This window comes from Callorhinchus milii, unplaced genomic scaffold (genome assembly GCF_018977255.1).
Source record: "Callorhinchus milii isolate IMCB2004 unplaced genomic scaffold, IMCB_Cmil_1.0 Scaffold22, whole genome shotgun sequence".
Taxonomy (NCBI): domain Eukaryota; kingdom Metazoa; phylum Chordata; class Chondrichthyes; order Chimaeriformes; family Callorhinchidae; genus Callorhinchus; species Callorhinchus milii.
The window spans coordinates 8979916-9007670 of NW_024704763.1; the positions used below are offsets into that span (position 1 = coordinate 8979916).

The window sequence follows — 27755 nt, forward strand, 5'->3', positions numbered from 1 at the left end:
CAAGGGAGGGGCGAGGCAGATGGGCTCTGGGATGGAGTTCCGTTTAGGATAAGTTAGGAAAATAATAAGAAGAAACCTTCCCTGCCATGGAATTTTAGTGTTTACCTGAACACGGGACCTTGTTTAACACAGTGGGATTGCTAGGAATAGAAATTTAGGTGAGCCACAACTTATGGTAGGTAGACAATGCCAAAATGATTTAAAACAATTAAAACCTTGACACAGTCGTTTTAAATTTTAACCAATTAATAAATTAAATGAAAGTCAGTAAATCACTTAAACGCCTGCACAGTCTCCTCTTGTCTCTGCCCCCTTTGCCACAGTCGTGACATATTCACCTCCACCTTACACTGCGCAGTGCTCACTGTGGAGAGGAGTTGTCTTCTCCTGCACCAGCTTACAGGTGGCCTGAAGACCAGAGGTGCCGTTGACCCTGGCACTGAGCCTACTAACTCCTGTTAATCTTTAGCTGCACTCCAGGTCATTGCTGATGGACCAGCTAACCAGAGTCATTGGTAGGACCTGGAAGGGCAGACCAGTCACTAGGGGCAGGTAATCCTCCCACTCAGCTCCTGTTAATTAAGTAAGCAGGATGTGCCTCTCCGGGTAGAGAGTGCGCATTCCATTCCAACAATCTATTTCTGGCATTAGGTGAGCAGGGTGCGTCCCTCCGGAGAGAGAGCGTGTATTCCAATCCACAAACAGGACACTCCTCACACGCGGAGAACACTCGGGAGGCCGGTTTGGAGACCTTCACTCACAGTGACTGTTTCTGCATGTACCACGTCATAACTCAAATGTAAGTAAAACAAAAAAACAGCCTCGAAATTCAGACTGAATTTAAGAATTTGCCAAATTCTGGATGTTGTGAAACGCTGAGAAAATAGTGCGAATGTAGAGCCGGGGAAATTTCTCTCTCCCCCACAGAAAGTCGTGCCTAAACCTTCACGAAAATAACATACAGAAGATTAGATTAGATGGAAAAATTAGACACATTAAATCTAAAACTCAGATAAAAGGGGCTAGTGGCCAAGAGAACAGGAGGCGGAAGTCACTGCAGGATAAGCAGAAATACATGTTCAGATTGTTACTAATACCATTGCAACAATTATGCCCATTAAAAGCTGTGCGGAAATACCAAGGAGCCACTGGGAGACGGCATTCCGGCTGGTGAGTTAGGAAGCATTTTGTCTCAGTCTTTCTGTTGTGTTATACTCCACTGACCTTTGATCGGAGGAAATCACAGGAGACTATTTACTTATTACAATCCACATTTATACAGTGCGTTTCACATCAAGAGTATCTCTCAAACCGCTTCACACAGCTATCTGAGAGCCTGAGCTGTGTCTTGTCATGTGTTTGTGTGTGGGGGGGATGGGGGGGATGCTGAGATATTAATCAGCCATGATTCTCTCTGCCTCACTGGTTCGTTAGTCTTTATGTAAAGATTTCCATTTGGGTTTAGGAAGGTTGACGGGTGATCTGATTGAAGTATTTAAAATGATAAAGAGAAACTATTTCCAGAGAAACTGGTATGAATCCAAGGGGGGCATCATCTTAAAATCAGAGCCAGGCTATTTAGGAGTGAAATTAGGGGCAGTTTTTCACCCAAAGAGCAGTGGAAATCTAGAACTATCTCCCCCAAAAGGCTGTGGATGCTGGATCCATTCACATTGTCCAGACTGAGATGGATGGATTTCTGTTAGGTCACAGGGTATCAAGGGACACCGGCCAAAGCTGGGTAAATGGAGTAGAATGGCAGAACAGGCTTGAGGGGCTGAATGGCCTCTCCTGCTAGTGTGTTTTTGCTAGTGTGGAATATTGATTGCTATTTTATCAGTAATAATCCAAACATGTTCTGCGTATCGCATAGTTATTTCCGGCTCCTGTGCTCTCTGCACCCCCAAGAGGTTTGCTCTTCTAAATCTAATTTTTAAAGGTGTTGTGAGTGTGCCAGCCTGGCTGAGTCGGTACTACTCTCGCCTCTGACTCAGGAAGTGGTGGTTCAAAACCCCTTGGAACTCACAGAGCTAGGGGTGGGGGGTTGCATTGTTGGAGATATCATCCCTTGGGTGAAACCTTAAACCGAGGTCCCGTCCGCTTGTTCAGGTGTACGAAAAGAGAAGGGAGTTTCTCTCTCCCGGTGCCCAGGCCAACAATCCCCCGGATAAAATTGTTCATTCACTTCATGGCTGTTTGTGCACAAATTAGCTGCCACATTCATCCACAAAACACTCCACTTTACAGTGAATCCTATGAAGCGCTTTGAGACGTCCTCCTGATATGAAATCCGCTCTAACAAATGCAAGAGCTTTACTTATTTCTGTGTCTGTGTTCGTCTGCGTATGTGTCTACAGTGGACACACACATATATACCGCAATGTACCTACACCCAACAAATATTCATCTCTCTTGCTTTTAGATATTTACATTGGCCTAGGAATATGGGAAAACAGGAGGAGGGACAGGAGGAGGCCATTCAGCCCATCAATCCTGTTCCACCAGTTTGTTAGGTCTGCCAGATCTTTTAATCCCAAGGCCCCATCCTTCAGCTTTTCTCCTTAATATCTCCATGACCCATGCCTCTATCTCACTTTTAAACATCTCTATTGACCCTCTCACTCATTTTCAAATCACTTCACTCCCTTTACACCTCCCTAACTATCTGACCTGCTTACTCCCACTCCACCACCCTCTGCTTCCAGCCTCCTGTTTTTGTTTCTCGTGCCCTCCATTCCACCATCCATGACGGTGCCTTCAGCTACTACCCCAAACTCTGGAACTCTCTCCCTCAATCCCTCCACCTCACCCTCTCTCTTCCCACCTTCAAATTCCGCCTAAAGACTTTCCTTTTTGATCGTGCTTACGGTCACCTCCCCCCTCCCTCTGGTTCGTTGTCAGACTCCGCTCCTGTGAAGTGCTCTGGGTCATGTGAAGGGCACTGAGTTGGGACATGTGAAGGGCAAGTTGTTAATGTTGATTACATCTCTACAGCTCTCTGGGCCTGAGCCATCCACATCCTCACGACCATCTGTATGAGCAAATATTTCTGACCTCCGTCTCTCCTGACTCCTTGCTTTACAATCATTTCAGACACCAAATTCCACATTTCCCCAGCATGAGTTAGTGTGCTTCACTATTAACCAGTTTATTAACTGATTTATCTTTGATTTTATGATGATGTCCTCTATCTCTAGTCTCCCCAGAGAACAGGAGAAAGTTTCTCCGTATCTAACTTCATTGAAAATCCTTTGAAAAGCCTATCCCTGTCCCACCTGTCTCTGTAAACCCTGATCTGTCCTTTCTCCCCCACATCCGTGCCATGACCCGCTCTGCGTTTCCCACCTTCTCAACATTGCCCAACCCCGCCACTACTTCACCCCTCAAGCCGCCGAAGCTCTCAAACATGCCTTCATTACAGCCAGACTCGAACTATGCCAACCCTCTGCTTGTCGGCCTTCCCAACTCTTCCCTCTAAAAGCTGCAGAACTCTGTCCTCTCGTGCACCAGGCTCTGTGACCCCATCACCCCCACCCTCGCCCGGCTCCCCTGGCTTACCACCCCTCAGAGGATTGAGTTCAAAATTCTCTTCCTCACCTTCAAGGCCCTCCGTGGCCTTGCTCCTCCTACCTCTCTTACTTGCTAATCTCTTATCCCTCCACTCAGCAGATTCTGGCCTATTCCATTTCTCCCGCCTGGCCCACTCCACTATCGGTGGTCGGGCTTTCAGTCGCTCTGCCCCCACTCTTTGGAATTCCATCCCGCATTCCCTTCGTCTCGCTCCCTCCCTTGCCTCCTTCAAGGCATGCCTCAAGACCCTCCTCTTTGGCCGTGCCTTCGGCCACCCTCCTACCCTCTCTACCCTCCACCTTCCCTGATCCCAACCCTCACCCCCACCTGGGTCCTAATCCCTGATTGTTCAGTATTTTGGGACATCCTCCCGACGTGAAAGGCACAATACAAATCCTGTAGCTTAGTGGTTAGAGTCTCGCCTCGCAAGCAAGAAGACCTGGGTTCAATTCCCCAGCAGGGCGAAACCTTGGGCAAGTTTCCTTATTCCACACCCTTCTGTTTACCTCGCAGTAAGTACGATTGCCATTGTTATTTGATTGGTGGATCACTTTTCCAGGGGTAATAATCCCATCAAAAGCAAATAAAATTAAATAATAATTTGGTCAATCAATCCACGACTGTTTGTGGGACGCTGCTGTGCGCAATTGGCCGCTGCTTTTCGCCCACAAGATACACAGTCAATTAACTTTACAGTATATTCTGTGAAGCTCTTTGAGACGTCTCAATGAAGTGATAAAGTGTGTATAAAGTGTATCAAGTGCAAGGATTGTTTGGCTTGTTGTTGTTGCCATTGTCGGATACTTGGACTCTGGCTAGTTTGATATCAGTGCAAAGTCTCTTCACAAGGTCAAAGTTTGTGATTATTAATAAAACCAAATCTCATCTCTAGCACCTCGCAATCAAATTACACCTTCAATTAATTTCAATGTGTCAAACCATAAATTGTGAGGGTTTGGAACGATCTCATCTCTAGCACCTCGCAATCAATTATTTTAAATGTGTCAAACCATAAACTGGGAGGAACTAGCGATGAGGCTGGCGGGGGGGGGAGGGGGGGGTGTGGGTGATGAGTGGGGGAGTGGGGTGGGTGGGATGGGGTGATGGGTGGGGGAAGGGGAGTGATTTTTGGGTGGGAGAGCGGGGGGGATTGTTGGATGGGGGAGCGGGAGTGATTTACGGGTAGGTGCTGGTCGGGATCCCAACATTGAGTGAATAGTTTTTTTTATTGTTGTACTGAGCTGGCCAGGCAACCTTACAGTGGGTTGGACCCAAGGCTGAGTGATTGTGTTCAAGTCGCTCGCCTTATCTTTCTCGAGGAGCTATTGACCGAATAAGTATGAGTTGTGACACACTTTGGACCTTGGTTACTAATTATTAATATTGAGTGGTTATAAATTCATAGGTGTCAGGTGTGAGGTACATTACTCCGTTATTCACAGCTGATTGACTGCACTGGGAGCCCGGACACTGACAAGCCCTCACCTCCCCCGTGGACACACACAGGCACGTAAGAGCTTTCCTGACTTTTAACTAGAACTTGGTATGATCCATGTTGAGTTTTTTTAATGATTGTCAGACAGGGCTGGGGCTGGGGCTGGAACTGGGGTTAGAACTGGGGCTGGAGCTGGAGCTGGGGTTAGAACTGGGGCTGGAGCTGGGGCTGAGGCTGAACCTGGGGCTGGAGCTGCGGCTGAATCTGGCTGTGTTGATCTGCCCTCACCAGGTTGTGGTTTCCTCTTCTGCATGGCCGAACAGTGTGCATTTTGCAATGTACTGTGATTGATAATAGTAATAATAACCATGCTTGCATTTGATTTGGCCATCATGCCTTCGAGATGTCTCAAAGCACTTCATAGGATATGCTGTCAGTCATTCAGCCAACATTGACAGGTGACTTAGGCACCTCTCACAACCTCCCGCGACAGTCTCCCCGATTCAGACCTCGGTCTACCAGCCACAGACGGATGTGCTGGTAGAACCGTTCAATAACCGGTATGGAGTCCTGTAGCTCAGTGGTTAGAACATCCGCCCCGCAAGCGAGAAGACCTAGGTTCGATTCCCGGGGAGAGCAAAACGTTGGGCAAGTTTCCTTACTCCACACGCCTCTGTTTTACCAGCAGTAAGCAGGAACCTGGTTGTTAGTTGATTTGCGGATCGCTTTTCCGGGGGTAATAATCCCTTTAAAAAAATAAGAAGAATTTGGTCAATCAATCCATGACTGTTTGTGAGACGTTGCTGTATGCAATTGGTTTGCCCACAAATACAGTCAATTCACTTTACAGCATATTCTGTGAAGCACTTTGAGACGTCTAGAAGACGTGATAAGGCGCTGTATCAAGTGCAAGGATTATAGGGTGCTGCTCTTACTCCCATCATCAGAGAGTAAATTACTGACTGGCAACCTTCGAAATAGTATGTCATACCGGAAAGGTAGACTATGAGAACTACCAGTCAGGGATAAGAAATCAGAAACAGATTAATCATGTAAATGTATTGAAGCCATGGAACCTGTTTATAAATCCCGTACAGCAGGAGGCACATTTATGGCCCAAAGCCACGGTCTTGGACTATTCCATGTCTGTGTGCACGGGGGGGAATTTACATTTAAATTTAAATTAATGTAAATGAAAAGCACAGGTAGCTCAATTGATAGCGATATAGGGCTGTATTTTTGAGGAGGTTGAGAATGATAGAATTCGTGGTGGCCAACGAACCAGGGTGATGGTGAAATCCTGTCCTTGCCTGATACCGGAGGCACGGAAGGGCACGGGGAGGAAGGAGCTACCAGGTAGGCTGCTGCTGAGCGTTATCGAGGAGACCAAAAGTCTAACCCGATTGTGTTCAAACCGAAGGGAACCAATCAATATTGCATCGACTTTAGGAAAGTCAAACCAATTTCTAAATCCGCTGCCTAACAAATGAGTTGTCGGACTGATTGGGAGTCACCAAATCCATTTCAACTATGAAATTGTCCAAAGTCAAATTCCTTTGGGAGAGAATTTGAAAGAAAACACTGTGGTTGCCACCCCGTTTGGGCCTCACCACTTCACTACATTGCCTTTCGGACTTCCAAGGAGCTTCCAGCGCCTTATAGACAGACCGGTGTCTCAACAACGTGATAAGGCGCTATATCAAATACAAGAATTATTATTATAATTATTTATAAGGTGACGTGGGGTGGGGGGAGAAGGAGATTAGATGGCATTTTTTCATTCAGAGGCTCCTCAGGGCTTGTAACTGAGGCCAGGTTAATGGAATTAATCCAGAAGGAACTGGGTAAGTAGCTAAACAGTAAAGCTCTTAGGAGATGAGAGAAGAGAGCTGAAATATAGGATTAAATAAAAGGCGCACAATGAGCTGAATGGCCTGCTTCTGTGCAGAACATTTTCATGTTTTAAAATCTAAAACATCACTGCAATTAAGAGGAAATATGTGTGTAGGCAAGAGAGGAGTAGAGAGGTAGGTGTGGGGTGGAGGGGGCAGCTCCTGAGAAAGCATTAGGAGGGTTGGAGACTCGTGTCTTGTGTTGATTTGCTTGATGTTGTGACCGATCCCATGAATTCCTCTCCACCGCTTTGTTCCAAGGCAGGGCCGAGAGAGATGGAGCAGGAGAAGGGGTCACACTACAAGAAGCCCAGCAATGGGGTGGAGAACGCAGCGTTTGAGATCTCAGTGAGTATTGGGAGACGTCTTGTTTTGCAATTAATCTGGCCCTTAGGCAGAAAGCCGCGCTGGGCCGGGCCAGATCAGATCCTTCACCTCTCTGTCTCTCTCCAGGAGGACCCTGCTGGGCACGCCTCAAAGGACCCATATTCACACGACTCACCGCCTCTCTCTTCCTGGAAGAAAAAGAAGCCCAAGTTTGTGAGGTAGGAATGTGAGGAGATACCAATCACCAGACACCCACCCGGCACAGGCACAGACACTCAATCACTCTGTCATTACACTGTGTCAAGCATCAAGTTCTGGATGAGAGCTAACTTTCTCCAGTTAAATGTCTAAAGACCGAGGCTCTCCTGCTTGGTTCCCGTCAGCATCTCCACACCTCAGGCGCTGACAGCATCACTGTTCATGGATGCACTTTCCAGTACAGAACTTCAGTGTCTTGTTCAATTTCCAACTGTCCTTTATACCCCACATCCATGCCTTGACCAGCACTGCTTTCCCCCACCTCCGCAACATTGCCAGCCTCCGCCACTGCCTCTCCCCTCAGGACGCTGAATCCCTCATCCATTCATTCATCACGCTTGTCTATCCCCCAGTGGGTAGAGTTCAAGATCATCCTTACTTTTTAATTCCCTCTACAGTATTGCCCCACCCTACCTCGGTGCCTTATTAAACCCTACAAACCTGTCCACTCCCTTGACTCAGTGGGCACTAGTCTGCTCCACATCCTCCGCACTACCTGCTCCACTATTCGCAGTCGGGCCTTTCTGCCCCCACCCTCTGGAACGCCATCCCGGAGCCCCTTCGCCTTACCCCCTCCCTTGCCTCCTTCAAGGCCCGTCTTAAGACTCTCCTCTTTGACCATGACTTCAGCCAGTCTCCCATCCCCACCCTTTGGCCCCCACCCCTCCTGCATCCAACCGTCAGTTCAAGTGCAAACTGTCAACTGTCCAGCGCCTTGGGACATCCTCCCAACATGAAAGACACTGTATAAATGCAATTTGTTGTTGTTTTACCACAAGATACTGCATCTATACACAGTACAGAAATCTGCATTAAATCACACTGTGATCTTGTGAGCAGATAATCGGTTTAAGAGATTATAAATTGAATTTAATGATTACTGTTCTGAATAGAGGAATGCTGGCAAAGAGAGAGAGAGAGTGAATGAGAGAGAGAGAGAAAGAGCAAAAGAGAGAAAGAAAGAGCAAGACAGAGCACAAGAAAAAGAATGAGAGCAGGAAAGAAAGAGGAAGAAGGAGAGAGAGAGCAAGAGACAGAAAGAGTGAGAAAAAGCAAGAAGGAGAAAGAGAGCAAGAAAGAGAGTGAGGGGGGTAGCGAGAGAGATATCATAAGTGAGAGAGAGAGAGAGAGACAGCAACAGAATGAGAGAAAGCGACAGAGAAAGAGAGAGCGAGAGGGACAGCGAGAGAGATATAATGAGGAAGAGAGTGAAAGAGAAGGAAAGCAAGAGAGAAAGAGAGTGAGAGGGACAGTGAGAGGGAGAGAGATAATGAGTGAGAGAGTGAGAGAGCGAGAGAGAGCAAAATAGAGAGAGAGAGAGAGAGAGAGAGAGAGAGAGAGTGAGTGAATGATTTTCACGCAGCGAGTTGTTGGGATCTGGAATGCATTGCCTGAAAGGGTGGGGGAAGCCAATTCGATAATAACTTTTAAGAGAAGTAGATAATTATTTGGGGAGGACAAGTTTGCAGGGCTGTGGGGAGGGAGCGGGGAATGGGATTGATTTGGAAGCTCTTTTCAAGAGAGGCACAGACACGATGGGCCGAATGGCCTCCTTCTGTGCTGTATAATTCTATGAATCTATGAGTGAGAAGGCGAGACGGACAGACCGACCGACTGACCGACCGACCAACCGACCGACCAGTGTTGAGAAGAGTGTGGGCCAACACCCTGGGGGACACTGGACGATGATTTAGGGAATGATGGCAGTAAAGTCACTGACCCTGAGGTAAAATGTTGTATTTTCTGTTCACAGACACATGTCTCAGAATATCAAAGGAGCAAAGTTGTTCTATGAAAGCCACTCCACTGTATTCAAACGCGTTGTCCTGGGTATCCTGCTGGCAGGTAAAGCACAACGAGGTGCCCAGAGGGACTGAGTGGCGATCGGTCCTTCAGTTTGTCTTTTGGAACTCTACCCCTAAGCCCTCCGGCTCCACTGGCTTCCCACCCCCAGAGGACTGTGTTTAAGATCCACATCCTCACTTTCAAAGCCTCCTCCATGGGTTGCTCCTCCTTACTTCTGCAACCTATACACCCTCCCACCCTGTCCGCTCCCTCTGTTCGGCAGGCACTGGCCTGCTCTACGTCCCCCGCCCTGCCTGCGACACCATCAGCTGTCAGGCCTTCAACCTTTCTGCCCCCACCCTCTGGATCTCCGTCCTGGGGCACCTCTGCAAGCGAGAGACCTGGGTTTGATTCCCGGGCAGTGCAAAACATTGGGCAAGTTTCCTTACTCCTCTGTTTACCAGCAGTAAGTAGGATTGTTAATCAATTGCCGGGTCACTTTTCTGGGGGTAATAATCCCTTCAAAATAAATAAAAAATTATTTGGTCACTCAATCCGCAATCGGCTGCCGCATTTCACCCACAAAAACACATAGTCAATTCACTTTACAGTATATTCTGTGAAGCGCTTTGAGATGTCTCGAAGACGTGATAAGGCACTGTATCAAATGCAAGGATTATTATTATAATTATATTAGTATAACTATCCACTTCCTGTCTCTCTCCACGGCAGGTTTCGTCGCGTTTCTCATCACCGCCTGTGTGATGAGCTTCCAGCGAGCTCTCGCCCTCTTTGTGATGACCTGTTTGGTTTTGGTTATCAAAATTTATGAGCTCATCAAAAAGCTGTGGGGCAAACGCATAGTCAGACTCTTCCAGCCTGTGTCTAAGGTTTTCAAGAATAACTCCAAATGGCTTCAATGGTAAGTCACGTTACAAATCAGTGCTGCTCACAGACACACTGTCACTCACTCAACAGCTTAACCTCTAGGAACCTCTTCCTTAGGGCGTATTTCATTGTTGGAAGATCAACATCAAACCCCCCATCAGTGCCATGACCCGCTCTGCCTTCCCCCATCTCCGCAACATCGCCCGACTCTGCCACTGCCTCTCCCCCTCAGGCTGCCGAGACCCTCATCCAAGCTTTCATTGCATCCAGGCTTGACTACGCCAACTCGCTGCTTGTCAACCTTCCCAACTCCTCCTTCCACAAGATGCAGAATATTCAGAACTCTGCAGCTCATGTCCTTTCCCGCACGAGGCTCTGTGATCCTGTCAGCCCCATCCTCTCCCGGCTCCACCAGAGGATTGTCCCAATGCCTTGGGACAATCCTGACATGAAAGGCACTATATATCAATATACTATCAATACAATTTGTTGTTGTGTGGGAGACAATCCAGTCTCAAAATTTACATGTGAAAATTGGGAAAATTTCTTCAAACTAGTGGGAATTGGAATGCCATATTTTCCCACAGTCCCTTAAAAAGAAACCGGCTTCCAAATCCAGGCTACATTTAAGTCTTTCAGTTTTTATGCTGTTGATCGCGACAACGATAAGATGAAAGCTCAGGCCTGTGTGTGTGTGTGTGTGTGTGTGTGTGTGTGGGTGTGTGGCAGGATCTTTGCCTTGTTGGCGTTGGGAGGCCTTGTGGCTTGGCTCGCGATCGACACAGCGAAAAGGCCGGAGCAGCTCATCTCCTTCGGTGGTTTGTGCATGTTCATCATCATCCTCTTCGTTTTCTCCAGTCACCCTGGACAGGTAACTGGCCCCCACTTGACCCTCCGCTAATCCCCCACACCCACCCCCAGCCTCCGCTAATATTTTGCTGAATTGTGGAAAAATTTCATCTTTTATATTAATTTGAAAAGAGCTTCAGTTTAGTGAGTGTGTAACTGGCTTCGAATTCAATTTAACAATTCAACATAATCTTCAATTTCAAGATCTGGGACTGGGTGGGATTTCGGGTGGGGGAGGTGGGGGGGTTGGGGCATGCTGTCTAATGAGATTCGGATCACATCGTCTCCGTGGTTCATCACTTGTGTTAATTATCACCTCAGGTACCACAAACCTGCCCCACCTCCCACGCATGTGTTAGACGGTGAATGGTCGTGAGAATTCCAAGTTAGAAGGTTGTAGGTTCAAGCCCCACATTGGGACTTGTGATCGTATGGTCTGAGCTGACACTCCAATATAGTACTGGGGGGGTTGTGTTGCATTGTCGGAGGTGCCGTTCTTCAGATGGACGTTAAACTAAGGCCCCGTCTGCCTGTTCAGGTGAATGTTAAAGATCCCATAGAACGATTGGAAAAGAGAAGGGAGTTTCTCTCTCCTGGTCTCCTGGCCAACAATCCCCCAAATAGAATTGGTCACTCACTCCATGGATGATTGTGGGACACTACTGTGTGCAACTGACTGCCACATTCTGCCCACAAAAGCCACAGTCACTACACTTTACAGAATATCCTGTAAGGCGCTTTGAAACATATCGATGATGTGATGAGGCGCTATATCAAATGCAAGGATTATTATTATGTTCTTATAAGCTGCCGCTTCCCATCCAGGTGTCGTGGAGGGCAGTGGGCTGGGGGCTGGGCTTACAGTTCTGTCTCGGCCTCTTCATCATCAGAACAGAACCTGGATTTGCAGCATTTGACTGGCTGGGCCTCCAGATTCAGGTACAACTCTGAGAGAGAGTGAGAGGACATCCTCCAGCTGAGATAATTCAACACAGTGATAAACAGCTGTATCACTGACAAATACAATAACATTTACACAGCGCCCTTCACACAAGACAGTGTATCGAGGCGCTGCACAGTGGTGGGTTGGACACCGAGCAACAGAGAAGGGGGAGGGAGAGTGGACCAGAAGGAAGGCGGACAGTCAAGGAAGTAGGTCTTAAATGGGGTTTAAAGGTAAATAAAGAGCGGTCGAGCAAGTCGGAGGGATTTGGAGGCAGGGAGGTCCAGAGGTTAGGGGGATGAAGGCACAGCCACGATGGTGACACAGGATCAGAGTTACACAGCAAGCCTGAGTTAGCTGAGTGAAAAAGGTCAGGGGGCAGGGGAGTGGGGTACGGGCAGGTCAGAGAAGTAGAAAGGTGCTGGGGCGTGAAGGGGTTTGTAGGTGAGGGTCAGAGACTGGGAGCCAGTGGAACATGGCGAGATCCAAATATTATCTCAAGATGTGAATTTAATTCCATCTTGGAAATTCACAAGATTGGTCTGGGTGAAGAAGTTTCTTCGTCCCAACCAACTTGATCCCTCCACAACACCCACCCTACAGGCCCATTGACCAGCAGTGTATTACCAAGGCTGGAAACAACAAGAACAACAAAAAATTACATTTGCAAAGAACCTTCACGTCAGGAGGATGTCCTAAGGCGCTGGACAGCGATCCGCACCCACTTACAGCATCTTATCTTACCTGATGTCAATCTTTATCTCCTTTGCAGATATTTCTGGATTACACAAAAGCGGGGTCAGGCTTTGTGTTCGGAGAAGCCCTGATAGCTGACGTGTTTGCTTTCCAGGTCAGTCCTTTTCCCCCTTTATATTGCAGCGAACCTATCCTTCTTGAGCATCGTGCAGTGCTGGAGTAACACAGGAGAGAAATCCCACCTGGGTCTAAGTCACATTTCAGAGCGACCTTGGGGGTCTCCTTGGAGCTAAACTGGCTCCAAGGTTATACGCCTGGCTACAGAATGTCAGGATCGAGCCAGCACTCTGTGACCGTCTCTAGTACGGTTCCTGAGTCAGGCGGGTTCACAGTATTCCAGGGTACAGCCAGTCTGACTCTTCAGCAGGACCTGGCAGGATAGACCAGTCACTGGGGGCAGGGAGTCCTCCCACTCAGCTTCTGTTAGCCCTGCAGCTAAAGCTCTAACGGGTAGGATGATCCTCGTTGGACAAGCAGTGAGAAAGCTTGGCGGACAGCGATATCAATGGCAAGCTTTGAGGTTTTAGCTGGTTAGAATCCAGCAGTTATCCAAACACACACTCTGGGGTCGCCCCGCGCCTTGGCACTTGCCAACCTGCGCCTAATACTCTCCGGAATTAGGTAAACAGGATATATCCCTCCATGGAGAGAGAGAGAGAGAGAGAGAGAGAGAGAGCATTCCATTTCTAACAATCTATCTCTGAGATTTCCATGTGTAAGTGGGATGCACGGAATTCTCAGTTTGGTTTGGAGACTCTTAAGCCACGGTGATAGATTTCCACATGTGTCAGACACCCGGCTGACCTCCCTCACCAATTGTTATTTTTCAGCAAATTGTTGAATTCAGCCTTAACTCTGAAGCCACAGTTTCTTCAAAGAAACTTACAGAAAAATACGACTTCACATTAAGGCTGTGTTTAAGAAGTTCCCAAATTCTGGCAACTCTGAAATGTGATGTAAACAGAGTAAATCTGGACCAGGGGATGGGGGTGTGGAGGTATTTCACCGGAGTATGTTGGTGGAGATTAGTTTGTAAAACTAGGTGGAACTTCAAAGCTGAATGCCTTGAGGGCAAACTAGCGAAGAACATAAAGACAGACTGCAAGAGTTTTTATAAATATATAAAGAGGAAGAGGCTGTCAAAGGTAAAGATCCATTAGAGGCAGAGACGGGGGGAATTATAGTAGGGGACAAAGACATGGCAGAGTCATTAAACAAGTACTTTGCTACTGTCTTCACCTTAGAGGACATTGAAAACCTACCAAGAATAGAGGGGAACCAAGAAGACAATGTTAGCGAGAAACTTGGGGGAATTAATATTAGTAAAGAAATGTTTTTAGGTAAATTGTCAGGTCTTAAAACTGATAAACCCCCTGGACCTGATGGCCTACATCCGAGGGTTTTAAAAGAGGTGGCTACTGAGATACTGGATGGCTTGTGTTTGATCTTCCAAAATTCTCTGGATTCTGGAACGGTTCCCATTGATTGGAAGATTGCAAACATAACACCACTATTTAAGAGGGTGGGGAAAAGATGGGGAACTATAGACCAGTTAGTCTGACATCAGTGGGACGGAAAATTCTTGAGTCCTTAATTAAAGATGTCGTTATGGGATTCCTGGAAAGAGTGGTCAGTGTGTAGGTAACAGTGAAACAGGTCTCAGACACAATACACTGCCAATAAAAAACCGAAGTCGCTGGTAACCCTCAGCAGGTCGGACAGCATCTATGGAGAGAGGAAAATGGATTAATGTTTCAGGTCGATGATCTTCCATCAGAAAGGTGACCGTTCTGACAAAAGCTCATGGACCTGAAACGTTGACCCACTTTGCTCTCTTTATAGATGCTGCCTGACCTGCTGAGTGTTACCAGCGACTTCGGTTTTTATTTCAGATTTTATTTCAGCACCTGTAGTATTTTGCCATTTGTACACTTGCCAATCTCTGCCTGTCTTCACTCATGTTCCATTGCTCTCCCCACACACAGGCTTTACCAATAGTTATCTTCTTCAGCTGTGTGATGTCCATCCTCTATTACCTTGGTCTGATGCAGTGGCTGATTCTTAAGGTAAAATGGGTTGCTTTCCTCATACATTTACATAGTTGCATTAAGAATAATCCTTGCATTTGATATAGTGTGCTTTATCACGTCTTCGAGACGTCTCAAAGTGCTTCACAGCATGTACTGTAAAGTGAACTGACTATATTTTGTGGGCGAAACATGGCAGCCAATTGCGCACAGCAGTGTTCCACAAACAGTCGTGGATTGAGTGACCAAATTATTATTTGTTTATTTTTTTTTGGAAGGGATGATTAGCCCCGGAGAAGCGATCCGCCAATCGACTAAAGATCGATTGTTAGCGAGAAGTTAGCGAAAAGAGGAAACTCCACTCTCCCATGATGTTTAATCTTGCTGCTTTCATAAGAAACTACGGACAACAGTCGGCCATTTGACCTATCGAGTCTGATCCTCTAAGGCTGATCTGTCACGTAACCTTATTTCCCTGCCCTCTCACACTATCACCCGGACAACCCTACCCATCAAATATTCATCCATCTTCCTCTTACAGTTGACCTGGTCACCTTTAGGGGAGTGAATTCCTCATTTCTACAAACCTTTGTATGAAAAAAAATGTTTCTTATTTCACTCTGTTCTGGTTTAGCTCTAAGTTTAAGATGACAGAGAAGAAATGTTCCCCCCCCCCCTCTCTCTCTATCTCTCCCAGCGCCTTGGGACGTCCTCCTAACGTGAAAGGCGCTTTATAAATGGAATCTTGTTGTTGTTGTTGTTGCTATCTTATCAATTCTCCTGGTTTCTTGGCCAGCAATCCTCCAATAAAAAAATAATTGGTCATTTGCTTTGGGGTTTGTTCTTTGGCAGCAATTGACTGCCATGTTTGTCTCTCCCTTGCTCAGCATCAAAATAAATCACAGCTCCGAGAAGCTACCCCACATGAAGGACACTATATGCTCTATATATAGCAATTCTAGACATCTCACCAACATGATAATGCACTGTACCAAGTGCAAGGGTTATTATTATGTCGATAAAATGGGTCAATCACTTCACGGTTGTTTGTGGGATGTGGCTGTGTGCAAGTTAACTGCTGTGCTCGCCCACAAAATATTCCACTTTGCAGTGAATTCCGCTTTGGGATGTCCTGCGACGTGAAAGCCAAAATTCGAGTACAAGGATTATTCTTCTAGCTATTGTGATTTTGCTGTTTGAATTGAAATGTTGCAGTGCTATTTCTTGCACGAGGTTGATTGACAAAATCCAGTTAATCCAGAATTCTCACCAGGACTAAACTACGTACCCCCATCACACCAGTCCTCACCAGGCCCCATGGCTCCCTCTCACCACACAGATTGATTTCAACAACCTCACACTCGTCTTCAAATCCTTTCATGCCCAGGCACCTCCCTACCTCTCCACACTCCACCACCCGCTGCCTCTGCTCAACTTGGAGTCCTGTAGCTCAGTGGTTAGAGCACTCGCTTTGCAAGCGAGAGACCTGAGTTCAATTCCAGGCAGCGGGAAACCTTGGGCAAGTTTCCTTACTCCACACACCTAATAATAATCCCTCCAAAACCAAAAACAATAATAAATTGGTCATTTTCAATCTACGACTGTTTGTGGGACATTGCTGTGCGCAATTGGCTGCCGCGTTCGCCCACAAATATACAGTCAATTCACTTTACAGTGTGTTCTGTGAAGCGCTTTGGGACGTCCTCCTGACGTGAAAAGCACTATATCAAATGCAAGGATTATTATTATTATTATTATTATTTTGCACCAGCCACCTGCATATCCTTCCTGCCCTCCGTTCCGCCATTGGTGGTTGCGCTTTCACCAGATCTGCTCAGTGTTAGCCCTGAAACTCTGGAAAACTCTTCCACTATCCCCCTGCCTTGCCACTTCTTTCCCCACCTTCAGGTCGCTTCTGAAGACCTTCTTGATCGACCGTGTCTACGATCACCTCCCCCCTCCCCACTCGTGCTCCACCACTGTCAAGCGCTCTGGAACGTTGCCCTGCATGAGGGGCGCTGTGTAAATGCAAGTTGTTATTGTTGCCTGTCCGACCTGTCTCTCTCCACCTTTCCTCAGATCGCGTGGCTGATGCAAATAACAATGGGCACCGCGCCCACCGAGTCACTCAGTGTCGCTGGCAACATATTTGTGGGTCAGGTGAGCAAACATGGCAAAGGCTGCTTTCTGCCCTCGGGCCACACAATAACTCATTGTATTTATTGATCCTTACCCTCCTGTTGGGTTGAGGAGAAACGTCAGATAATTCACATCAATGAAGCCAGTGGAACTGCTCAGCACATGCGTGATTCTTCCCCCTCACCACACGCATGTCTCCCCTCTCACCACACGCATGTCTCCCCTCTCACCACATATATGTCTCCCCTTTCACCAGACAGGTGAATCTCTCCTCTCACCTCAACAACAGTCCAGATTCTCAGGGTTATTATTCCGCATGACAACCATCCTCCTTGCACCAAGCGGAGAGACTTGCCTGCAGAGGTCATGCTTTTCTGTCAACCCCACAGGGTTCACCCACTCTAATCCCCATCCCACCTCCATGAGCTGTTGTATGGTGGCTTCAAACTACAGGAGGACAGAGGGAATTCTATCCGCAGTGATTTAGCGGGAGAAGAACAAAGAGTTCTGCACTGCCAGATGTGCTGTCCTTCAGATGAGACATTAAATTGAGGTCCTGTTTGCCTGTTCAGGTGGACATTAAAGATCCCGCGGAATTATTCAAAAAGAGAGGGAATTTCTCTCTCCTGGTGTCCTGGCTGACAATCCTTCAAACAAAATTGGTTACTCACTCCATGGCTGATTTGGGGACGCACAGAAATGTCTTACAAACAGCCATGGAGTGAGTGACCAATTTTATTTGGGGGATTCTTGCCCAGGAATACAACCAGGCAAGACTTTGGCCTAGCAACCTTCTAACCCAGAACCAGGCTGACACTTTCTGCGTTTGATCTGATAGACGGAGGCTCCACTTCTGATCCGACCTTATCTGCCCGAAATGACAAAGTCCGAAATTCACGCTGTGATGACCGGAGGTTACGCCACGATTGCGGGCAGCGTGCTCGGAGCGTACATCTCCTTTGGGGTAAGTAAGTGCTGATCACCTTCAGGGCACATCGAGCTGGGAGGCTGCAGCTCAGTCAGTGGACCACAAGAACAGAGACATTAACAGGTCAGGAATCCGTTCAAATTTAAGCGTATCGCCAAACCCAGTGGTGGCCATTCATTTTCCATTGAGGCCGCACGTCAACAAAGATGCTGTGCGGAATGCCAAGAGGACTCTTACCCTCAAATGTTGGGATCTCTTTTAGGTGATGCATTACAATGTACAACGCCTTTCACGTCAGGAGGACATTTTAAGACGACAATTCTAGCTGAGGGGGGTTGAGGAAGGGGAAAGAGGAACCAAATCATGGTCAAAGAGGTACATTTTGAGGCATCCCTTGAAAGAGGGGAGGGAGGGAGGGAGGGAGGGAGAGAGGGAGAGAGAGAGAGAGAGAGGGGAAAGAAATCAGAGGGACCTGGCAACGGGGTTCCAGAGAGTGAGTGTCATGTTGAAAACCTGCCATCAATAGTAGGGTGGATGGAGTTGGCCGAGTGAAGGGAGCAGCTGAGTTGGGAAGAGGTCAAGCTGGTTGTAAAGGAGGGGAGAGACCGTGGGAGGCAGTTAAATGTGAGAACAAGGATCTTGAACTTGTAATGTGATGCAGGCTGTGTGTACCAGGTAACGCATGTCTCTATCGAGAGGGGAATAGGAGGGGTGGGGGCTCGTGCAGGCTATAGACACAAGCCATGGTGGAGCGGGCAAGGCAGGGAACATGGAGCAGGCCAGAGCCCGCCAAGTGGAGGGTGCGGACAGGTTGCCCAGTGAATGGTTTGGATGGTATTTTGCAGATCAGTGCGTCCGGATTGATCGCAGCCTCAGTGATGGCAGCACCATGTGCCCTCGCCCTGTCCAAACTCAGCTACCCCGAGGTCGAGGAGTCCAAGTTCATGACTGAGGAAGGAGTGAAAATAGATTGCGGGTGTGTGATGCTAACCTCGCTTCTGAAACCTCGCGATCAAAGTTTAATCCCTTCACTCCCTGGCACCTCCCTACTTCTCCAACTCCTCGCTCCCCAATCCACCACCCAGCGCCTCTGCTCGACTGGCACCGGCTTCTTGCTCATCCCTCGCACCCTCCCATCCACCATCAGAGGTCGCGCTTTCTGCCTCTACCCCCCGAAACCCTGGAACACTCTCCCTCAATCCCTCCACCTTGTCCCTCTCTCCCCTTTTTCAAGTCCTGCCTGAAGATCTTCCTCTTTGACCGTGCTTACGGCCACCTACCCCCTCACTCCCCCCTCCCCCGGCTCGGAGTCAGGCTCCCCAGCTGTTAAGCGCTCTGGAAGGCTACCCTGTGTGGAGGTCGCTATATAAATGCAAGTTGTTGCTGTTGATCGTCACTTGAATAGCAGTAAACTGTGGCGTCCCGGAGAGTAGTGGTTAGTGCACTCGTCTCGCAAACGATAGGACCCAGGTTTGATTCCCGGGCAGAGCGAATCCTTGGGTAAGTTTCCTTATTGCATACGCCTCTGTTTACCTAGCAGTAAATAGGAACCCTGTTGTTAGTCGTTTGGCAGATCGCTTTACGGGGGTGATAATAAATAATTAGTAATGAAAAAAATTGGTCACTCAATCCATGTCTGTTTGTGGGACACTGCTGTGCGTAATCACCTGCCGTGTTTCGCCCCCAAAATACACAGTCCATTCACTTCACGAAATATTCTGTGATGCGCTTTTAGATGTCTTAAACGATGCAATAAGGTGCTAAAGCATCCAAGGCTGCACTCTCCACCTCTCAAAGCCAGTCAGGAACCTCGGCGTTTTGTTCAACCCTGAGCTGTCCTTTCTCCCTCACATCCGCACCACAACTGGCACCGCCTTCCATCACCTCCGGAACATCGCCAGACTATGGCACTACCTCACCCCTCACGCGGCTGAAACCCTGGTCCACACCTTTGTCACCTCAAGGCTGGACTATGGGAACTCTCTCCTCGCCGGCCTTCCCGCCACCTCCCTCCACAAGCTGCAGGTCATTCAGAACTCTGCAGCTCGTGTACTGTCCCGCACCAGGCTTCGGGACCACATCACTCCCACCCTCGCCCTCACCCTCGCCCTCGCTCGCCTCCACTGGCTCCCCATCCCCCAGAGGATTGATTTCAAGATCCTCATCCTCACCTATAAGGCCATTCACGGCCTCGCTCCCTCCTACCTCTCCAACCTCCTATCCCCCTACCTACCTGCCCGTACCCTCCGTTCCTCTGGCTCTGGTCTGCTCCACATCCCCCGCCCCAACCGCCCTACCATCGGTGGCCGGGCCTTCAGCCTCTCAGCCCCGAGGCTCTGGAACTCTATCCCCCAGTGCCTTCGCCGCTTCCTCCCTCTCCTCCTTCAAGGCCGGTCTCAAAACCTTTCTCTTTGACCGAGCCTTCAGCTCCCCTCTCGACTCTCTTCCCCCTCCTCGCTCCCTCCCTTCCCTCCCCTCACCCTGACCATTTCTCCCCTCCTCGGGTCATGATCCGGCTGTGCAGCGCCTTGGGACGTCCTCCTGACGTGAAAGGCGCTTTATAAATGGAATCTTGTTGTTGTTGTTGTAAATCAAACGCCAGGATTATTATTATTAAACTCCTGATAACACTAGTGGTCACCAACATCATTAAATCATTATGCTGTCAATATCCCAGCTCCATTTATTCATATACAGTGTATTTATACGTATCGCCTTTCCTGGTAACTGGTCACTGAGCCCTCTTCCCTGGGAAGTGTAGCATATCTCAGAAAAATATGCTGCACAGTGAGTGTGTTGGTGCACTGCCCTTTCACCTCCATCCTGTGGGCACCAAGGTTACCAGACTTGGCTTTACTGATGGTGCGATCAAGAACAGTTGCATCATCAGCGGAGGGGGTGACCATCCACTTATTTCATTTTCAGGTGCATTTTCATTCAGGTTCTATAGTTTCCCCACCCCACCCCCCACCCCCACCATCACCTATTGTCACCCCATTCTCATATTAACATAGGAATTACTGGACAAAAAAAATCATGATATCTACCCTATTATTCAAAAAAAATCATCATTTCTTTAAGACTTATTTGACATTGTAATGGTATCAAAACTTTACAGTCACCTTCTGCCATCCTGGTCGTCACATACTACAATATTGGAGATGTTGATAGCAATTAATTCTGTATGGATTAGTTGACAGCAGAATGGGAAGCTTTGGGAACCTTAGATCCACAGTTGCCTGGTTCTTCCAAGCCATACTACACTTACTATATGTAATTACTCATATTACTGTATCCCAAAATATTATTCTCTGAAAGAAATCTATTTGATTTGTGTTTGAATGAATCATCACTTTCTCACAGTGTGTTTTCTCTATTGTTTTCAATGAATTCCCCTCAGAGACGCACAGAACATTCTGGAAGCTGCAAGTAATGGTGCCTCAGACTCCATTTGCCTGGTGGCTAACATTGCCGCCAACCTCATCGCCTTTTTAGCCATTCTGGAGTTTTTGAATGCTGGGCTCTCCTGGATCGGTGGCATGGTGGACTACCCAGAACTTACCTTTGAGGTACAGTTATTCTCAAACACAGCTTTGCTGATCAACCTCCGATCCTTACCCCGAGACACCCACTCCATCAGCTAAAGCACCAGAACCCACCGTGTCTGACACGTGCGGAAACCCATCACCAACCTCAAGAGTCTCCAAACCAAGCTGAGATTTCCATGCATCCCACCTACACATGGAAATCCCAGAGATAGATTGCAGCAATGGAATGCGCTCTCTCTCTCCCTGGAGGGATGCATCCTGCTTACCTAATCGCAGGAAGTATTAGGCGTAGGTTGGCAAGAGCCAAGGTTTGGGGACCCCAGAGTGTGAGTTGGGGTAACTACTGGAGTCTAACCAGCTAAAACTGCATAACTTGCCATTGTCCAGCTCAGACCACCCTACTGGTTAGGGCTTTGGCTTGCAGGATTATCAGGAGCAATTGAGACACAGGTAACTGTAATTCAGATTTCATTTAGATCCTGTTCATCAGTCCAGAATACTCAACGACCCTTCTCCCATTATAGCGTTAAGCGTTTTCTTCAATCCAGAGTCGAGTCGAGCTTCTACCCCATTTCAGCTAACATGTGGGTGTATCGTGTGTTAGCCTGGCTCAGTCAGTAGCATGTTTGTCTCTCAGTCAAAGGCTTTTAGGGTCAAGTCCCATGTCGGGACTTTGAACTCATACAGACTAAACTAACATTCCAGTGTGGTGCTGGGGGAATGCTGCATTGTTGGAGATTCCACCCTTCTGATGTGACATTACACTGAGGTCCCGTGTGCCTGTTCAGGTGGATGTTCGTCTACAAAATACACGATCACTCCACTCTACAGAGAATGGTTTTGAGACATTTCGATGATGCAATAAAGTGCTGTATCGAAATGCAAAGGATTCGATTCATAGAATATTACAGTACAAAAGGAGGCCATTCGGCCCACCATGCCTGTACCGGCTCTTTGAAAGAGCTACTAAATTGTCCCACTCCCCCGCTCTTTCCCCGCAGCCTTTCAAATTTTTCCTTTTCAAGTATATATCCAATTCCCTTTCGAAAGTTATTATTAAATTTGCTTCCATCACCCTTTCAGGCTTTATTGCAAAGTGCAGGCAATAATTTGTTTTATAGTTTAGTGGTTAGAGCACTCACCTCCCAGGCGAGAGGACTCTGGTTCGATTCCCAGACAGGGCGAAACCTTAGACGAGTTTCCTTACTCCACGCACCTCTGTTTGCCTAACAGTAAGTAGGAACCCGGTTGTTATTCGATTGTCAGATCGCTTTTCCAGGGGTAATATTCTCTTCAAAATAATAATAATAATCCAGTCACTCAATTCTCGACTGTTTGTGGGACGCTGCTGTGCGCAATTGGCTTCCACATTTCACCCAGAAAATATACAGTCAATTCACTTTACAGTATATTCCGTGAAGCACTTTGAGACGTCTCGACGACGTGATAAGGCGCTGTATCAAATGCAACGATTATTATTATTATTATTATTATTGTTAAGTGATGTGTTGAGCTTTGCTCCTGGGACTTTTCCACAGCTCATCTGCTCTTACATCTTCATGCCCATCGCCTTCATGATGGGTGCCGAGTGGAAAGATGCCTCTGTCATGGCGGAGCTGATCGGCGTCAAGCTCTTTCTGAACGAGTTTGTGGCTTTTAAGAGGCTCTCTCTATACCAGGAGAACCGTCTGAACGGTCTAGAGGAATACCTCAATGGGAAAAAGCAGTGGATCACTGTGAGTACACAGCCTGTGTCTGTCAAGTTTGTCACACCGTATGTGCCTTCCAACTTGTCAGCCTGGCGCAGTGATAGCGCTCTCGCTTCCGAGTCAGAAGGTTGTGGATTCAAGCTCCACGTTGGGACTTGGAATCACATAGTCTAAGATGTGACTCCAATGCAGCGCTGGGAGGGTGTGGCATTGTCGCAGGTGCCGTCCTTTGGATGACATGTTAAATCGAGGTTCTGTCTGCCTGTTCAGGTGGATGTTAAAGATCTAATGGCACTAGAAAAGAGAAATGAGTTTCTCTTTCCCGGTGTCCTGGCCAACAATGTCCCATATAAAATTGGCCACTCACTCCATGGCTGTTTGTGGGACACTGCTGTGTGCACTTGTGTGCTGCATTTTGCTCACAAAATACAGTCAATCCACTTTGCAGTATATCCTGTGAATTGCTTTGAGACGTCTCAATGATGTGATAAGGCGGTATATCAAATGCATGGAATATTATTATTAACTTCTAGGTGTCAGCCTGGCTCAGTCAGTATCACTCTTGCCTTGGAGTCAGAAAGTTGTGGGTTCAAGCCCCACTTCTGCTGTATTTCACCCACCCACAAATAACAGTCACTGCACTCTACAGTAATTCCTGTGAAGCATTTGAGACATCATGACGGCTTTAATGTAAATGATGTTACAAGGCCCAGAGGTAGACATTTACTCCAGGGTTGGTGATGGATGAGAATCAATCGAGAACTATCTTTTTCTCCTTGTAGCCCAGAACAGAAACGATCGCTACGTACGCTCTCTGTGGCTTTGCTAACTTCAGCTCCATTGGCATCATGCTCGGAGGCCTCTGTAAGTAACTAACGTTCGGCAAGAGCTGCTGATAGGTGAGAGGGCAGGGAGGGTGGGGGTAGGAGAGTGACCGAAGGCACAATCAAAGAGGAGGGTTTTGAGACGGGCCTCGAAGGAAGCAGTTTGTTTTATTTTTTTGTTAGTCAGCCAGGACACACACGTTCTGACACACAGGGAAACCTAACACAGTGCTTAAAAGAATCCAAACCAAACTGAGATTTCCATGCAAATCTCCTACACCTGAGAATCCCAGAGATAGCTTGTTCAAATGGAATGCGCACTCTCTCCTTGGAGGGATGCATCCTGCTTACCTAATTCTGGAAATTATTAGGCACTGGTTGACAAGATCCAAGACTTTGCGACCCCAGAATGTATGTTGGGGTAACTACTGGAGTCTAACTAGCTAAAACTGCATGGCTTGCCATGGATATTGCTGTCCAGCAAGCTTTCCCGCTGCTTGCTGCTTGTCCAACTATGACCACCTGACCCATTCAGGCTTTGGCTTGTAATGTAACAGGAGTTGAGTTGGAGGATTGACTGTCCCAAGTGACTTGTCTACCCTCCAGGTCCTGCAGATGAACCAGGGTGGCTGTGCCATCAAGACATAAGACTGTCCTGTCTAGCTCCAAGACACACAGGGCTCACGGTCATAGTGAGGTGGTTTAAGGGATGTGGACAAGAGCTGTGGAAATTATTAAATTATTATATTTGAACGCTAAAGATCCCATGGCCCTATTCAAAAAGAGAAGGGAGTTTCTCTCTCTTTCTCTCTTCCAATCCCCTAGGTAAAATTGGTCACTCACTACACAGCTGTGTGCAACTGGCTGCCGCATTTTGCCCACAAAATGCACCTTACAATGCATCCTGTGAGGTGCTTTGAGATCTCTCAATGACATGATAAAGCACTTCATCAAATGTAAGGATTCTTCCTATTACTGTTGTTATCAATATTGTGGAATGGGTTTGATGGGGGTTGAAAGTCCTCAGCTTAGTTAATATGTCTCTTTCACTCTCTCCCCCCCTCTCTCTCTCTCACTCTCCATGGGCACAGCCTCCATGGCTCCACAACGCAAGGGTGACATGGCACAGTTGGTCATTCGCGCCCTCTTCACAGGAACCTGCACATCTTTGCTAAATGCGTGTGTAGCAGGTACGTTGAGTGATACATGCATTGTCAGTCTGGTTCACTGGTAGTGCTCTCACCAATGCACGGCACTATTCAAAAAGAGAAGGCAGTTTCACTCACCCGGTGTCCTGGCCAACAATCTCCCAGATAAATTTGGTCACTCACTCCATGGCTGTTTGTGAGACATTCTTGTTTACAAATTAGCTACTGCTTTCACCTACAAAATGCAGGCACTACATTTTACAATGAATCTTGTGAAGTGCTTTGAGACGCTTCCCTGCTGTGAGAAGTCGCTGTATTAAACGTAAACTGATTAAAAATCTAAACCGAGCTCCTCCTCGTGTCCTTGTGTGTGTGTGTGGGCGAGTCAAACATCCTGGAAAGCCTACGAACAGCATTCCCACTCACCGGTCTCGTTCTCTCTCACGTCAGGAATTCTCTACGTGCCTCGGGGGTCTGTGGACTGTGTCTCCTTCCTCAATGGCAGCCTGTTCAACACTGCCAGCAGTGAGCTGTTTGGGTGCTGTCAGGATCTCTTCAGCAGGTCAGTGTATCTCCTCCCTATTCTTTATTCACACAGCTGCGGTTTTAGCAAATCAACTCACACAGGGGTACGGGTTCACAACGCTGCATTTCATTTCCCTAACAGACTGGGAGGGGGAGAAATTCCACACGGACCTAGACTTACTCTTGTAACATGGCGGCCCACCACAGTCAGTGTTGAGATACCGACGTTTTTTTGAAGGAATTATTACCCCTTGAAAAGCAATCCGCCATTCCACTAACAAACAGGTTCCTACTGCTAGTTGGGCAGAGGCGAGTGGAGTAAGGAAACTTGCCCAACGTTTCACCCTGCCCAGGGATCGAACCCAGGTCCTCTCGCTTGTGAGGCGAGAGCTCTAACCATTGAGCTCCAGGACAGCACCTTATTTACACCAACATTCTTCAAATCTGACAGTCTCTCTCTCACTCTCTCTCTCTCTCCACAGTGCGGTGAGCACTGGGAACGGCACCTGGTCTTTCGATGGGCAATGGAACACTGTAGCGGAGAGCCCCAAGTTTATGACTAATTGCTGTGGCTTGTACAACAATACTGTATGTTTTCAGTAAACACAGGACTGTTCTTACCCGTTCTTGTAAATAAGACAGAATGAACTGGCGAACATTTACTTCAGAAAGAATAACAGGACCCGAATCAGTGGCCCGAAATTTTTCACCATGTCAGCCTTGAGACCATTTCCTTCCAGTTTGTACAGAAGTGGAAAGTTCCAGCCCTAACGTGGGAGCCATGATTTCCACACTTCTTGAAAAACAGTTTCCAGATTAACAATGACTTTAGGAATATAGGAACATAGGAACTGTTCTCCCCCCCACCTTCCCTGCGCCCCCAACCATTCAATGCCTTGTAAGTGAATATCTCTGTCCGTATAACCCAGTGGTGATGGATTCCATGAAGACAACAACAACTTGTGTTTATATAGCGCCCTTCACTCGGGGCAGCTTCTTGGAGCGCTTAACAGTGGCGGAGCCTGACACAGAGCCAGAGGCAGTGACCATAAGCATGGACAAATAGGAAGGTCTTCAGTCATGATGTAAAAGAGGGGAAGGATGGGGCATGGATTGGGGGAGAAAGTTCCAAGGTTTCGGGGCATAGTGGCTGGAAATACGGCTGCTGATGGTGAAGCATCAAAGGTACACAAGCCTCAGATACAATACCTCACAGGGTCACAATTCCTCCAGCCACCCACCCTAACATCCCCCCATCACAGCATTGAGCTGCTTTTATTATGACTCCCAGTGCCCTGACCTCAAACCACCCTTCCTGGTAACCCTGTTCCAATTGTTAATTCCCTTCTGTATGAAGACTGTACTGATAATTACAGATATTTATAAAAGTGTGGCAACATGAAGTATGTTATGATGTAACTGATTGATGCCAGATTAAAGTTATAAACATAATATTTAACGTGTTCTCAAATGATTCATTTTCAAAAATGCAGAACAAGGTTAATAGGCAGATTGAATCCTTACAAAATACAGTCACTACAATTTAGAGTGAAGTGTTTTTGGAAGTCCTCCTGATGTGAAAGGTGCGAGAAATGTAAATTATATTATATCAAAGTAAGGAATATTATTGCATTTGGACAGTACTTACATCCGTTGAATAATTGAAAGAATTGTCTGTGTTAAAGACCTATCATTGTCAACCCCTCACAGTCGCTCGGGTAGGATTGTAGCAGCCTGTACCTAAAATTCAACCAAGTCTGTAAAATCTTTGTTTTACAATTCAAGGTTACGCAGAATTGTGAAAAGTTCTTAAATTAAAAACCTGCTGTTCTGCGATGCTTAAAACAAAGGTGGCTTCCAAATTCAGACTGGATTTAAGTTTTTTTCCGTCTTAAATCATTTAAGACAAGAAAAACAACAACAAAAACAACAACTTACATTTATCTAGCGTCCTTCACGCAGGGTAGCGTCCCAGAGCGCTTCATCAAGCCAGGAGGAGAGGGAGATAAAACATCTCAAAGTGCTTTGCAATCATTACAGACACAGACCTAAACAATGCCACCAAAATCACATCATTTCTCCAGTTAGTCCACCCACCCTCTGCCCCACCCATGCCCACACACACAAAAATAATAATAATCCTTGCAAGTGATATAGTGCTTTTCACGTCTTCTAGACCCCCAGCTCCGCTCATTTCTCTCTCG

At 47.3% G+C, this 27755-nt stretch overlaps 1 protein-coding gene across 7 annotated transcripts; it reads left to right on the top strand.

Annotated features, from left to right (window-relative positions):
* The first annotated feature begins 524 nt into the window (after positions 1–524).
* slc28a1 (solute carrier family 28 member 1) lies at positions 525–27003 on the top strand. 7 transcript variants are annotated; one of them, XM_042343041.1, is made up of 20 exons: positions 525–552; positions 652–799; positions 4976–5080; positions 7159–7245; positions 7351–7442; positions 9236–9327; positions 10000–10189; positions 10885–11026; positions 11830–11943; positions 12720–12797; positions 14689–14769; positions 16810–16890; positions 17708–17833; positions 18643–18773; positions 21198–21366; positions 22884–23081; positions 23837–23918; positions 24970–25068; positions 25477–25588; positions 26034–27003. In XM_042343041.1, exons 4-20 carry the CDS (start codon positions 7174–7176, stop codon positions 26152–26154), a joined length of 1980 nt encoding a protein of 659 aa, XP_042198975.1. In that variant the 5' UTR covers positions 525–552; positions 652–799; positions 4976–5080; positions 7159–7173; the 3' UTR covers positions 26155–27003. The 7 variants fall into 7 exon arrangements, with proteins under 7 accessions (XP_042198975.1, XP_042198977.1, XP_042198978.1 ...); XM_042343043.1 differs by lacking the exon at positions 525–552 and having other exon boundaries at positions 634–799; positions 4976–5076; XM_042343044.1 differs by lacking the exon at positions 525–552 and having other exon boundaries at positions 634–799; positions 4976–5076; positions 7163–7245.
* The last annotated feature ends 752 nt before the right edge of the window (positions 27004–27755 follow it).

Coding starts and splice junctions, on each gene's coding strand:
- slc28a1 (XM_042343040.1), top strand. CDS start 7,129: ATGAATTCCTCTCCACCGCTTTGTTCCAAGGCAGGGCCGAGAGAGATG. Junction 9,328..9,999: donor CCTGGGTATCCTGCTGGCAG/GTAAAGCACAAC, acceptor TCTCCACGGCAG/GTTTCGTCGCGTTTCTCATC. Junction 18,774..21,197: donor GGAGTGAAAATAGATTGCGG/GTGTGTGATGCT, acceptor AATTCCCCTCAG/AGACGCACAGAACATTCTGG.